General features: G+C 34.4%; 2 protein-coding genes across 2 annotated transcripts in view; both read left to right on the forward strand.

Annotated features, from left to right (window-relative positions):
* Positions 1-15,804, forward strand: part of LOC147076129 (uncharacterized) — a 208,942-nt gene that overhangs the window by 47,544 nt on the left and 145,594 nt on the right. The window lies entirely within an intron of this gene.
* Positions 1,151-8,893, forward strand: LOC147076132 (uncharacterized). The gene is made up of 4 exons (XM_085941416.1): positions 1,151-1,363; positions 1,752-1,883; positions 3,511-3,663; positions 8,170-8,893. Exons 1-4 carry the CDS (start codon positions 1,223-1,225, stop codon positions 8,254-8,256), a joined length of 513 nt encoding a protein of 170 aa, XP_085797542.1. The 5' UTR covers positions 1,151-1,222; the 3' UTR covers positions 8,257-8,893.

Here is a 15,804-nt window from a genome sequence, read left to right on the forward strand (position 1 = left end):
AGACTCGGGGAAATAGGAGGCAGGGTCGTGAATGGCTTGACAATTACCTCTAAGACCTCAGTTACCTGTCCGGTTACTATACTCATTCGTTGGATGTTCCTGTATTATAATAAAGTACATAAAGATGGAATAAATATAAATATCTCGGATTTGAGCGCCACTCTATGTTGATGCATAGAGACAATAGTGATAAGGAAAATTAAATGAAAAGCAAGTAGAGAAATTTCAACAATTGTATATTAATAAATAAGATAACTTGCGGGCTACAGTGTATAGAGAAGTATAATTACTCAAGTGAATCACGAGCACCTAATGCGATATAATATTTAAACAAATTAGAACAAATACCCAAAAGCTAATTCGAAACAAAGACTAATTCGGTGGACCGTAACATAAAAGAACATTAAATACCAATTACACAAAAGGCTCTCCAGCCTTTTCGCTGCCCTCGATTACTTCCAGGACAGAATCGAGGGGTCCGTCTTCAAACGTGTGGGAACCGTGGAGTTCCTCCGATCTCCTGGCGTGGGGGGACGTCCTTCGGATGACCATCGTCCACGTCTCCAAAACGTCAGGAAATCGAAAGCCCTGTGCCCAGGGTCCGAGGCTCGGAACTGGCCCAGACGTCTGCTTCCTTCGAACGATCAAGACTGAGAGATCGACTCCTGCTTCACCTTCGTGTAAAAAGCCCGCTATCTCGTATAGCGCCGGAAATAGTGTCACGAACTCCGTACAAACTATCCCGTGCGCAGGCGCGATCCGGTCGTACTTTTGCGTAGTGTTGCCCTCGTAAAGACTTCCTTGGCTTAGTGTGTTATGTTATAAAATAACATGACAATACATTATACCATATTACCTATGATGTAGTTGTAGGTAGGTAACGATTTTGTTCAGAATATCGTCAACAGCATTCAGACCTACAAACTTATCTGAAGAATGGGATGGGAGAGCCATTGTCGAAAACAACCCAATCAAGACTCGTAACTGGACAAAATCTGACATTCGAATGAAATTTTCAAAAAGGCGTCCTATTATTGTTCGTAGTTCCTTTTTTGGCCATTCTATAGATAAGTTTGTACGTCTGTAAAGTTGTCGCAGTGACAATGCAGATGTTTTGTCTATGGCCGAGAGATGAATATAGTTTAGTCAATTTTCTATTGTCACGTCTGTCAATCTACTTACCGAGTCTTGTGACATTTTTGCGTCAATTAAACTTCGTAAAATGGATATAAACCGTGAACTTGATGCTTTTGAAGATGGGCAGCAATGGTTAGATGATGTGCCAATAATCCATCCAAACAATCCGCTTACAAACATTCGTATAAAGCAGGAGAATGCTTACGATGTCTACGGCAATATTGAGGTTAGGTTTTCTATACTTATTAATCATTGTAAACAAATGTTTTTTCTATGTTGAAGTGGTTTCTTAATGATGCAAATAAAACAGTTGCGTGACATATTGGACTTCACTAACTGAAACATGCAATAACACTTATACACCGCTGTGTTGACACTTAAGTAATAACGATTGTTTGACAAAGTACCTACCTATAGGTTCTGCGTCTCTAGGGCTGCAGGCTAACTACTCTCATTCATATAAAGACAGCTGTCGGACGTTTATTAATTATAGCGAGACTGTCGAACAGTGATAATAGGTCACATGCAGAAACGCCCATGTTTTTGCGCTCAACGCATAATAACAATATAGGCGTAAACACGTATTATAAAATACCTTCTGTCCTGTTTTTCAGAGCCCTGTAACCAGCCTTGCCAGTATTAAAACTGAGATTGACCCTCTACGAGTTGATTTTAAAGAAGAATTTGTTGAAGACAGTGATCCGCAACCTGGCTGCTCATATTCAAAATGCGAGCCAATAAATCAGGTGCTTACATACTTATACAATATTGTGTAATATACATATATCGTGTTTGTAAGTGATCATGTCTTTTTGGTTCCGTTATTGTTATACCATTGAATACAGCGTATTATGTAAGAATATGTCTTATATAAATTTATCGTAACGAACAAAATGCTACATAATATATCAATGTTTAGATTTTAGCTTCTTCGGTGCTTGGTTTTTGGATAGGTACTAGATTTGCGAAAAGGACTCCCTGTTCTTTCGTATATTTGGTGTTTTATTATTGACATTCATTAAGTGTGTCTCATAAATGTGTTACATATTATTAATCCCAGTACTGTGCGCATCTACAGCGATGTTTTGTTCTGCACATTTACTATTTTAGAGCAATGTTTCATCTCAAGTATTTAGTATTATTGTTTAATGTGTGAGGAGTAGCGAATTACGAAATAAAATGTGGTCTTATGTTCAATACGAAGGTACCGAAACATTTGATATGATCGAGCAAGTAAAATTATTGTAAAATTCCCGGGATTTTCACATCACTACTTAGGTAGGTACTTACTTACGTGTGAAACAGGATTCAAGCCAAGTGTTTTTCTAGATAAGTATTATAATAACTAGTTTCTATACACCGGGTAGCAGTGTCACCAATCAAAATTCTTGTAGTTGGGCTCGATGCTTTCAACATGTAATGCGCAAACAGGAAAAAGAGTGTGTGTGCTGTGCTGTTGCCGAGCGTTACAGACAGATAAAGCAAGGCAAATATAATATAATGTATTTGAAAATGTCTGTAATTAATTATCCATGCTTTTAAAGTGTTATGAGTTATATTGTGGAGTATATTTACAAACTAAATTAAGCACATGTAATGGTACGTGGATGGGCGAAAATTCAATATATATACATACATATTTTAACAAAGGATTGTAATTATATATTTCGTACTAACGAAATGACTATGCTATCACAGATTTTTTGTCATTAGGTTCATTTCTTTATTGACTAACTTTATGGTAGGTAGGCTTAGTTTTTGCAACAAAAGTATTTATTGATCGAAAACAATCGACTTTTTTGGACATATTTATTGAGGTGTAACTGTTCGAGTCCTGGGTCTGGCAAGTACACATATTGTTTTTCAATATGTGTGTGAGTCAGGGTATGGACTTAATAGGTTGAGCAAGTGGCTGACATCCATTTCTCGTAAAAACAAAAATCTGTTAATACAAACCTCTACTCTGTGGAGGCCCATATGATCCTATTAGGATCGGACATGGTCGAAGAAGAACTTTTTAATAGAAGGCAAAGATCTGTTGATCCACTAACACACTTTATTACACACACAATTCTTCGGTACACCATATTACATCTTCATAAGAAGACACTTATATTATGCTTTTATTTTCTTTTATTTTGTTAACTGTCAATTCATGGTGGAACTGCATTGTATTGTTGTTTTTATTTAATAAAACGCAATTTTTTTGTAGTACTTATTTCAGTATTTAGTTGAAAATGTCCCTCTGAGGCGGACGAAACCAGTCCTAAACTCTTAATTAAAAGTGGAATAAGTACTACAAAAAAATTGCGTTTTATTAAATAAAAACAACAATTATGCTTTTATATTTATGAAATCAATGTATTTTTTTAGATCGCTTCAAAATACCTTACCAATTTAAAATCAGAGATTGACTTCGAGCGGGTTGACTCAGAGAATGAGATTATTCAAGAGGAAGTAGAGCAAACCAATTATGATAACCTTCAACGCAGTGTCTCTTATTCCGAATGCAACCCAGAAAATCAGGTACTTACCTACATACAATTATAATGGTGTTGCAACTGAAAAAAATAATACTTTAATGTGCGTGATAGGGCAACGAATTCCACTCACCGGTGGTCTAAAATTCTAACGGTTTCACTAGGTTTTAAGTGGAACATGCTCATCTTGTTGAACACATTGTGGGTGCCAATTTAGTAGTTTATTTTTTGATGATGCTCCAAATATTCCTTCTGATAATTAACCTGATTTATTTTGGTCAGTTGCCAAATAGGATACGGATACTTTTTGATTTAGTGTCGGTGTATCAGGCGGTCAGAACATCCAAGAGGTATTTGTACCTGTAACACGAATGCAATATTATCATTATTTGCAAATGCATCTAACATTAGACCGTTAGAGCTCCGTCAATCAAATTGAACATCTCATCGCATACTTACTGTCTCTCATACTTTTTGATTTGATTTCATTATACCAGGCGCTTAGAAATATCAAGAAGATACATGTACTAACTAATTTAAGAGGTGACGCCATTGCCTATATTATTTCAAATATAGAACATTATAAATAAATGCATTAGAGCGCTACAGAATTGTACACGTCCTAGAATAGTATGTTCGCCTGATACCTACATTTTGATTCATAGCGTACGTATCCAGCCAGCGCACATAATATCAAAAAGGAAATTAATTATATGTAAAAAAAAAATAGATATCTACCTACTATTATCTTAAATAATTAAAGAGATTCTAAAATCGTTTTTTCGATCTATGCAATTAAACTGATTATACTTATAAAATTTTAATGTTGCCATACATAATACCCATAGCGCTGCACTAGTTAGTATTGGCAATAGTGGAATATTGGTATTTGGCCGATTAGTGTATTTTTTATTATGAAAAATTAAGGTGATGAACAAAATGATATTAATAATTTGTTGTTGAACGATTGGAAAAAAAAATAAAGCATAGTAGTTTACGCGAACTAAAAAACAAATCGTAATAATTTATTTTTTATTTTTAAAAAAGTAAAAAAAATACGAAGGTTTAATTTTATTGGTATCATTCGTTAAAAATATTCATTTAGATGTCGGAATGTTAGGTTGTATTTTTTTTAACTTTGAATAACATAGACATGCCATTGCTTTGTTGATACTTGGCTAGTAATAATACACGCATTTATAAACATTATTATATGAATACAACCCCAATGCGTTTGAGTTACTTTTTGACAAAAAAATGACATTCCAGACGAGCACATGTCCGAAGTCTGTTTGAAGCGAATAGAGCGCTAAGTATGATGAGGAAGTCCACCAAAAGATATGGCGTATTTAAAAAAATACTACCTCTTCTAGGGTCGATAATTATTACAAATTAATCAGCATTCGTAATTCTTGTTAGACTGTGTCAGTTTTGCTTTCACACTTATAATATATATAATTTTATACCGTAATTATTTTATCAAGTATATAATACTAACAACAATTTTACTAATAGCTTTATAAATGCGTTGAAAAATTAATAATTTTTAAAAGTGAAATCTCCATGGCACATTAATGTACTGAAACCATTAAATCGAGAGGTTTAAAATATATTATTATACTAGCTGACCCGGCGAACTTTGTACCGCCTCAGAATGATGAATGAATGAATTGTGTTAACTTATTAGCTGAATTAAATTCAGTTTTTTATTAAGTTAAAATGAATACTCAAAATGAAGAAGTTCAATAAATGTGCAAAAATCAAATCAAAATGAAAAGTATTTTAATTACATTGAACTGTACACCCACGATGACTGCGTGGATTAAGCGCCGGTGTATAGTGTCGAGGGTCCCAGGTTCGAATCCTGGGTCTGGCAAGTTCACATATTGTTTTTAATTCGTACATGAGTCAGAGTATGGTCCTAATAGGTTGAGCAAGTGGCTGACATCCATTTCTCGTAAAAATAAAATCTGTTAATACAAACCTTTACTCTGGCTATGGCCCATATGATCCTATTAGGATCGGACATGGTCAAAAGAAAAAAAAAATGTAATTCACGTGGCAGCAAGGCATTTGCTTTATTGAAGCGAATCGAAATGATTCGCATAGTATTGTTGCACTACTTTCTGTTAAATTATTTGCTGGATGGGTTGCACTCGGGTCGATTCCCTTCGTTGAAGCACCTTGTGATATACGACATTTTTCGTTTTGTTGTCAGGTGCGAAAACGAATAAAGCAGATGGTTTGCCGACACATGAACATGCTACGTACAATTGACCGTGAGAGAAACATTCATTTTATAGATTTAGGCCACAAACACTCAAGGATTGGCCTTGTAATTTGTTGATCGTTATGGCGAATGCACGAAAAATTGGGAATTGAATTCGTTTAAACTCGAATAGGATATCGGTTGGGATCATTCTCGGAATGAGAACTTCCTCACCTTTAAACATTCCTTCGATTATCGTCGCGTGAATCACATTGCCCATGAGTTTTCTCACCACCAAACGCGTTCCGCTACATAGTTTTGGCTGCTTTAGATTTCAAAGCATGATGACTACCGAGCCAACCTTCAGTTGTAAATTGTGCGGTGGCAAGCCAGGCAGATCCAATGAGTTTAAAAATTCAGTTGGATAGTTGGTTGGTTCGTCTTCGTTTGTTACACAGTCGATAGATTTAAAGGAATGCAGTGGACCAACGATTTGATTTTGAATTGTGAAGTTTAAGTGATCCACGTCTTTGTTCTTTGCCGCAATAATGCTCGTTCACTCAACCAATTGTGATTTTTGTGGTTAGCAATGATGTTCGGGAACACTTTGTTGATGAGTTCGTCCTTAGTTGAGACTAAATTTCAAAAATTCAGCGGAAACGAAATCAATCCGTTCGATTCATCGTCAGGAACATGGCCGTTACCGATAGTCAGCAATTGTTTGGAGAAATCTTTGGCAAATGGATCGTTTAGCAATGCAACTCGCATGTTTGTCGTCAGCTGAAGTTTCTTCACATAGCGATGATCGATGATTTGAGGCAAGCATTTATTTCATCGGCAGCGGTCGGTCTTGGAATGACTGGTAGTGTTTGGTGGAAATCGCCAGATAGTAGAATTATTGAGCCTCCAAAACTTCTTGAGTCATTGCGCAGATCTTTCATAGTTCGATTGAGTGCTTTCAATGCGCGTTTGTGCGCTATTTTGCATTCATCCCAGGTGATGATTTTACTTGCTACCAAAACTTTGGCCATTGCTGAGTGTTTCGCAATGTTGCATGTCGGTTTTTCAGTCGTTTGAAGGTTTAAGGGCAATTTCAACGTTGAATGAGACGTTCGGCATCCTTCTAGCAAGCATTTTCGGATCTCGCACGAACAGTAGCCAAAATCAATGATATGCGGAATGTCTTCCCAGTTCCACCGGGCGCGTAGAGGAAAAATAAGCCACCATTTCCATCATCAATTGATTTCACTAACGTATCGTACACTTCTTTCTGTTAAGGGGTCCAACAGTGATACATTCGTTCGAACTGATTGGTTCAATGCATCTCGATCATATTCACGTTCACGTTCCAATTCTCGATTGAAAGCGTCGTTCATTCCACGATGTGGCGTTGGCATTCCTAACTTGACTAAAAACTGCTGCACATAAGGTAACACATGTATTCGATCAATAGCAAAGCCTGGTTATGTATCTCGTCATTCACCTTAAGATCGGGATTCCCTGAACTGACACGAATTCGATGTAAAATGTCTTCTGACATGTCATCCTTGTACTTTTTCCACAGTTCAGGTAGATTCGATGGAAAGCATGTCGAAATAATGATAGAAAATAATGTGCGTATCTGATTTGGAGATGTAGAATTAATTGCTTCAGCGATTGTCATATCCCAATGAGTATCGTTTTCAAGCAAATTGAGCTCTTGACATGAAGCACGAAATGTTGGGCACACTACACCATTGACAGTTAGACATTTCGACTATCATTCTTTCTTTTGTTTGTTTGTTTGTTTCTTGATTATCGTTTCTGTCATGTATCAGAGATGGCGTTATATACGGATTTAATTTTTTTGTGATTTTCTTTTATTTTCGAATGCACGAGGTTCATTGTTCAAAATGTCAAAATGTATGAGAAAATAATTTTCTTCATAATTTATTTTTTCCGTGATTTATCCGATGTTTTAATGGTTATTCTGCTATTCGTGGCTAAGACAAATCCAAAAAATCAAAGATCGTGAAAAGCGGTCCAGCCGTTCTCGAGTTATAAATGGTGTAACTAACCCGACTTTGTTTTATGTATATAGATGTAATAAAAATACTTTATGCCAACATCAAATATTTAATACAAATTCAATAAATAATAAAGCATAAAATTATATAAATAAATTTTCTACAACATTTAAGAAATGTCTAGTCTTATACTTTGAAAATATCATATTATCATCTCTAGTTTGACCTAGCACTAGTCGACCTTTAAGGGTGTTTGATTTTTTAATTTTTATTCTCAGATATATGTACCTATGTCATTTATCTTCATCTTAAAATGCAGTACTTTACGTTCTTTTAGTTGATTCCTGCAACCACTGACATGCCCTATTTCTATACTCTCGGATTATCAGAGAGAATCTTAGAAGTACGATGGAATACAGATTGACTCTCAAGACATTAAAAAAGAATTGGGGGCTTGTGAAACGATTACTAATATAGTCAGTAGCACTGCTAAACGTGAGCATAAACAATTTAACGTCTCAGATCCCAAATTATTAGTAGCTGTTATAAAATTAGAGAAAAAATCGTTTAATAACGAAAATTTTGTGTGCAGTTTTTGTTTTAATTTCTTTGAATCGTTATCTCTATTAAACATTCACAAAGCGTGTCATAAAATATCTTATTTCAAGAATCTAAAGAAAAAAGAAAAAAATACTGTTAAAAAACCATTTAAATGTAACCAATGTGACTTTTCATGCCAACGATCTAGTGGTATGAAATTTCACAAAATGAATCATTCTAATGAAAAGCCATTTAAATGTGACCAATGTAATTACTCTTGTATCCAATCTTGTCATATGAAAATACACAAAATGATTCATTCCGGTGAAAAGCCATTTAAATGCGACCAGTGTAATTACTCTTGTATAACATCTGGTTCTCTGAAAAAACACAAAATGACTCATTCTGGTGAAAAACCAGTTAAATGTGATCAATGTCATTTCTCTTGTATAACATCTAGTGATATGAAAAAACACAAATTGACTCATTCTGGTAATAAAATCCAATTAAATGTGCCAATCTAACGACTCTTGTAAATAATCCACTAGAATAAAATTACATAAAATGGCTTACTTTGGTGAAAAAAATTATATAATCGGAGACTGTTTTTAAAAACAGTGAGTTTATTCCGATATTAATGAATCTGTTGGTGTCACTATTGTGGTGTTCGATGTGTGGGTTATGGTGTTGAGGATGATAATGAAGAAGACGAAGATGTATGCAGGAGCGAGTTTTATTAGCAGCGTAACGATCGGCACAATAGTATAAATACAATGACAGTACATATTATCTACCTTCTGAGATAGTACCGATCCAGGTACTTAGATTCGAGTGATATTTTGATAAATCATTATTAGTTATTTATACAGTCAAAAGTAATACATAAACATTATATTCTGGTACATAATTATTTTGAACGAGTCAGCGGTTTAAATTCGAGTAGTTTGCGAATTTTATTTATTATTACAAATATAATGTCATACTATGGGAAAGGATTATTCGACTAATTTTCCATTGCAACACCGAATTTCATTTCGTCAATCAATCTGCTGATCCAGCTAAACAGTCAACTTGTTTACCGTTATATGAGTCGCAAAAAAAATAATTTTGCGGTCGAATAATTTAATAAGTTAAAAATAGATATTTGATCACTAATATACTGATTACCAGTGGCGAAAGGTGGAGGTAGGCTGTTAAGATCCGCCATACATATTGCACACTAAACTTTGTCAGTCATACATACTTGTTTTCATTGAAATAAGACTACATTTTACAGATGGTGTTGGTAGATTTTAAAATTCAATTAAGCCCTGCGAAAACCAAGCCATAATAGATAATAGTCAAAAATTACTCGTATATCTATAAAATATTTAAAATTATGCAATTAAATGATACACAAATTTGGATATTTTATAGATAGAATAATATTTTTTATCTATTATAGTTTGGTTTAGGCATAGCTTGATGAATTGAAAAAATGAACCAACAATATGTGTAATACGTATTCTTAATCTAACGAAAACAAATAAGTAAGAATGAAAAAATGTGCACAATTTTGTCATATCGCCTAAAATATACCAATACTATTATGGTTTGGTTAAGACAGGGCTTAATTGATTTTTAAAACTCAACCAACACCATGTGTAAAATGTAGTCTTATTTCAATAAAAACATATACATTTCACTGAAAAAGGTTAATGTGCACTATTTATGGCGGATCTTAACAACATACCTCCACCCTTCGCCACTGCTGACTACAAATCAAACGCCAGATCAAAATGCAGTTGCTGATGTATAATTATGTATACCAAATACTTTTATACACCATATTGTAAACTATCATAATGTATATTCGTGTAATATATACTACGAACTTTGTCAAACGATTACTGTAAGACGACTCATATCCAGTAATTTAACTTTCAGCTACTGGCTTTTATACTCTACAGCTGTCGAATACTTTATTTCCACAAATTAGTTTCAAGCAAATGTTTTAATAAAACATTTAACACCTAGTCTGTTACTGTTAACCATTAATAAAAAACGCTTTACCTTTTTTGTTGAAAGAAAATTCTTATTATTTGAGTAGTAAGTATTGTAAATATCCTAAGTTTTAAAATTTTAATTATTATAAAAATGACTAGTAATTTTCAAACCATACTCGTAAGAGAAATTACCGACTGAAGCAGCAAAGACTGCATAGGCTGCGACCCGACTGATTTCAAGTGTTTTTTTAGTAAGTATCTGCGTATACTTAATTATTTGTTTATTCTTAAGTTTATTTTTTTGATGTGAGAACGAACGAATATTTTTATAGTAGCTAGATTTTTCATGATGCCAATCTTAGTGGACAATCTTAGTACGCATAACCTACCTTACCGATTTCTCCTTTTAGAGGCTCACTGTTCTTTTTGTTCCTTAATAAGTTGGATCGAAGCCTGTCTAGTTGGTTGTTTGTAACATATATTTTGTGCCTAGCCGTTATAGGTAAATAAGCATTAAGCCGCACTGCTCAATCCTTTGTAACAAGGTCAGGTAACATGGTTACGCCAAATAATTACGCACGTAATTTAGACTATCGGGAGAGGCCCAATAATCATGGGTGTTACAGTACTTACATATTGTATATATTTTTATTTTTCAGAGATCCCAGCTGGTTAAATAATACCATTAATTAAAATGCTAGAGATATTTGTGCTGCTTCTGGCAATTAATCTTATTCCAGTTCTTCATCTGATGAGTCTGATTCTTCGTCCTCAAGTAATTGTGTCATGCTATGAAGACAGTGAAGATTTGATTGGTAATACAACCTACATACCGGTGCAAAATAGTGAGACTGACAATAGCAATGAACCGGATATTCCAATTAATATCACTGATCAAACCACTTCAACTATTACTTTTTCTCTAGATTCGAGCAGTACTCTCAACGCAAGTTGTTTAAAGTGTCAACTGAAGATGACACTACCATTTCGATAACTCCATTAAAAAAAGAAATGAAGGTTTTTGGAAGACGAATGTATTGAAGGCGAGAAATATCGGCAAGGAGTACAAATCACATACAAGTAGCAAGACAATTAGGAATAAGAAGATAAAACCGGCTTGTCCGGAAAAAATGTAAGCGAAAATTTTCGACGAAGATCAATGAGGAAGAGAGAATTAAGTTCTCTGCATATCGGGAGTTTAGAAATAGGTATTGAAATGCAAAGGCAATATATTTCGATTAGGTAGCACGCGAATCATTCAGCCAAATGTCGATACATTCGTATAGGTGGTACGAGAAACCAAAGGCAGAATAATAACACCTTTTATTTTCATTTACATAATCAGCAAGAACGAGTGTGTAAACTGTTTTTTAAAAACACATTAGATATCAACAATCGCCCAATTCGTACTAGGTATCCTAGAAAACAAAAAAAAGTTGTTGACGTTTTACTTGAAAATGATCGACGAGAAAAACACGGAAAGCAGAGGAAGGTAGACGAAAGTATTAGGCAAGGCATTTAATTAATCAATTTATAGTCTGTTCCAAAAATTGAGAGCCATTATGCACGTGCTTATACATCAAAACGTTTTATTGATGGAAGTAAGACCATTGCAGAGATTCATAGTGATTATAATATACCTATTTGTAAAACGAAAAATGAGCCATTTGTAATTACATACTATTTTACAGAATATCTAACGAAGAATTCAATTTATCATTTTTGTACTTACCTACCTAAAGAAGATCTCTGTGACACATGTAGGTACCTAATTTATTTTTTCGATTTTCATCAACAGTCTTTTTGTGCAATTCAAACCCTGTCGGACGGATTCAGACTTATTTAATTTTGGACATCGGCTCCCAACATTTAATATTGTGACCCCGGGACCTCGTGCGATCTTGTTTGTTTCTATAATTAATTATAACTTCTATTTTATTGTGTGAACTTTAAATATCTTGAAAACTTATGCGATTTATTAACTTTTATTGTGAACTCGGATTAATATAAATTTATTTTGAGCCTTTTGTGTATAACCTTTTGTGTAAGGAAGTTGTGTGATGAGTCGATAAAATCCCCGATGTATCTATATTAATACATATAGACAACTTAGATACATAACTGACTCTTTTATAAATACCTATTAATATTCTATATATATTTTGTTATATTTCATATGATCACTATTCTGAGTAGTTATAACCTCAATTGCCTTGCTAGGCTTGATTACTGTCCGACAACAAGAAATCGGCGACGACAGGAACTCGCTGTAGTTGCATACAGAAGACTTCTCAGTGACTTACCTGTCATGGCGGCAACGCGTACTAGAGGCGTGTTAAATAATGTATCGGCTCTCTTTTTAGATACGACTACTTTTATTCTTAGCAATAAACCAAAAGTGAACAATATAATAATAATTCTAACATCACTGGGGCGTAAAATGAAATGACAAATTTGGGGGCGCCTTTTGAATTCGATAACGGAAGTGCGATTAGCTGCACTGGGATGGATTTTAAGTTCATAGTTTTAACATGTGGGCAAGATGTTCTTGTTCGACAATATAATATCAATTATATAGGGTGTTTTTTTAGAGGTATAGAACTTTGAAATGGAATAAAACAAAGATGACTTTTTATATTGACATGAAATTTACTTTATTCAAAAGATACTCTTCTGGCATTATAATTTAAATATGACTTCTGGCATATGACCGCCACGGCTGGCTCGGACGTAGTCTAATCTGGAGGTCCAATTTTCGACGACTTTTTCCAACATTTGTGGCCGTATATCGGCAATAACGCGGCGAATGTTGTCCTCCAAGTGGTCAAGCGTTTCGGGCTTATTGGCGTAGACTAGCGACTTCACATATCCCCACAGAAAATAGTCAAGCGGCGTTAAATCGCACGATCTTGGAGGCCAATTCACGGGTCCGAAACGTAAATCTATGCGGTTACCAAACGTTTCCTTCAATAAATCAATTGTGGCACGAGCTGTGTGACAAGTTGCGTCGTCTTGTTGAAACCACAGCTCCTGCACATCATGGTTGTTCAATTGATGAACGAAAAAGTCAGTAATCATGGCTCTATAGTGGTCACCATTGACTGTAATGTTCTGGCCAGCATCGTTTTTAAAGAAGTACGGATCAATTATTCCACCAGCCCATAAAGCACACCAAACAGTCAATTTTTCTAGATGTAACGGTGTCTCAACATACACTTGAGGATTATCATCACTCCAAATACGGCAGTTTTGTTTATTGACGTATCCATTCAACCAAAAGTGAGCTTCATCGCTAAACAAAATTCGCTTATGAAAATCGGGATCAACGGCAATCTTGTTTTAAAATAAATTTTCACAATTTGGAAGCGTTGTTCAGGCGTCAGTCTATTCATGTTGAAATGCCAAACCAAACTAAACATAAATCACTTAACAGCTGACAAAATGGCCGCCAATTAAAAAAGTTCTGCCAGCTTAAAGTTCTATACCTCTAAAAAAACACCCTTTATATAAAAACTCTGCTGGTAGTTCACTGATTTATTTCCCAAAAAATTATTTTAGATAATTTATTATAATGTTAGAACCTACTTTTTATCGAAAAATACACAATGTTCTGGAGAAAATTCAAAAAATGTAAAATGTTCTTGTTTTAATAATAAAATGAGACACATTCAAAACTTTATTTTTTGAATTACTTAATACATAATTACCTATCAAGCGTTTATTTCTTCACATTATTTGGATCCAAACTTTTTGTTGAAATCGCTTTATTGCGACTCACATGCTAGATTTAAGAATGTAACATTCTTTTTATTTATCATAGATAATTTTGAAAACACTTCTGAGAAAACAATATAATCGATAGAAAAAGTCTCTTATGAGGAAAATGCGACACCCAGCAGGATCGAATTTGCGTCTCTCGAATTTCGCGCCCATGCAAATTGACCACTCTGGTATTGTATGACCTACCAAAGTATTCTAAGAGCCATTAGTTAAAATGTGTTGCAATTAGATATGATACCTATAACGTAGTGGTCAATGTGCATGGGTGCAAATCCCGAGAGACGCAGGTTCGATGTATCATATTTTTTCAATTTTTTTTCTATTGGTTATATTATATTTTCTCAGATGTGCAAAATAATGTAAATATGTACAATAGAGTTCAATAAGAAAATTGGCAATTCTTTCTTCATTCCGTTTATTTTTTTGACAGTCGGAGAGACTGGTGAATAATTGCCGCCCGTGTCGTGACCTGCAGTTATCACATTTGCCATATAATATAGAAACGGCGATCATGTCTATACATTGATTTGATTTATTTTGTTAATCGAATCGTAATCAAATAATACCAATGCTTGGAATTCAATCATTAAAGATTGTTGCGTATAATTATGTTGTATAATAGCCATAACGATTATGGACGTGTCCGAAATATCACCAAAGGACTCAACACAATATTATATAGGTATGGAAATTTTAATGACAGCACTATATAGTTACCTTCTAACACACATTGGAGTTTCAGCGAAAATATGACGCCTAATTCGAAATCCGATACTATTAATGGGTAGGACTACAGCCGCCAGCATCTATTATTTCTAGGAAAGATTGATTTTGAATTCGTTTAGAAATTAATTATTGTATCAACATTTGAAGTAGGTAGACTGTCAGCAGAGCCTACCAAAACCCAAGAGCTCTTCCACCTCTTCCGAGCATAATGTATCTCAGCATTAAAATTTGTTAAAATAGATAAACTCCGATGGGAAGGCCATGTAGCAATTATGGACAGTGCGCAACCCTTCGGAGTCTTTGATTATGTACGTAATTTAGCAAGAAAATAATACACATGGTTGAAGTCTCCGAGCGGAGTTGGGTATGTATATTACTTTTAAGACATATTGGAAACATTATTATATGAAAAAAAAATCAATACACTATGTCTCATTATAATATAAAGAATTATTACTACGGTCGTGAGCCAATAGGGCTTCCAAGTGTAGGATTATTTACAAGTTTGTCTTTTTCACTCACTATTATCGTTAGTTCGCACTTTCCTTATACATTGACTATTATTTAGCATTATAAAACAATGCACAGGGCAGAATCAACTAGGGGAAGCCTTCACCTAGCAGTGGATTGATTAGGAATGATGACTATTATAAATATAGCGGTATGTATCTTTATAATCTTATAAATTTTGATAATTGTAGGAATTCATTAGACCGGGAGGAATGGAATTCTCCATCTAGAAATGGATTGATACAGGCTGGTGCTAATGATGATATAAATAGCTGCATATTATGTAATTTTGATAAATATAGTAATGCACAGAACCGGGAAGAGCGAAACCATGTTGGATAGGCTTTCATCCAGCAGTTAAATGATCCTCAGGCTGATATTGATAATGATAAGTCGTTTAATATAGAATCAATTACTGATTTTCTACGTAA

The sequence above is a fragment of the Rhyacophila brunnea genome, unplaced genomic scaffold (genome assembly GCF_057557595.1).
Source record: "Rhyacophila brunnea isolate RB1 unplaced genomic scaffold, BYU_Rbru_1.0 scaffold_13, whole genome shotgun sequence".
Classification (NCBI taxonomy): domain Eukaryota; kingdom Metazoa; phylum Arthropoda; class Insecta; order Trichoptera; family Rhyacophilidae; genus Rhyacophila; species Rhyacophila brunnea.

Bases quoted from the DNA above. Each gene is read 5' to 3' on its own strand.
- LOC147076132 (XM_085941416.1), top strand. From the start codon at position 1,223: ATGGATATAAACCGTGAACTTGATGCTTTTGAAGATGGGCAGCAATGG. The intron at 1,364-1,751 runs GTTAGGTTTTCT...CCTGTTTTTCAG, and splicing joins ATGTCTACGGCAATATTGAG to AGCCCTGTAACCAGCCTTGC. The intron at 1,884-3,510 runs GTGCTTACATAC...GTATTTTTTTAG, and splicing joins AATGCGAGCCAATAAATCAG to ATCGCTTCAAAATACCTTAC.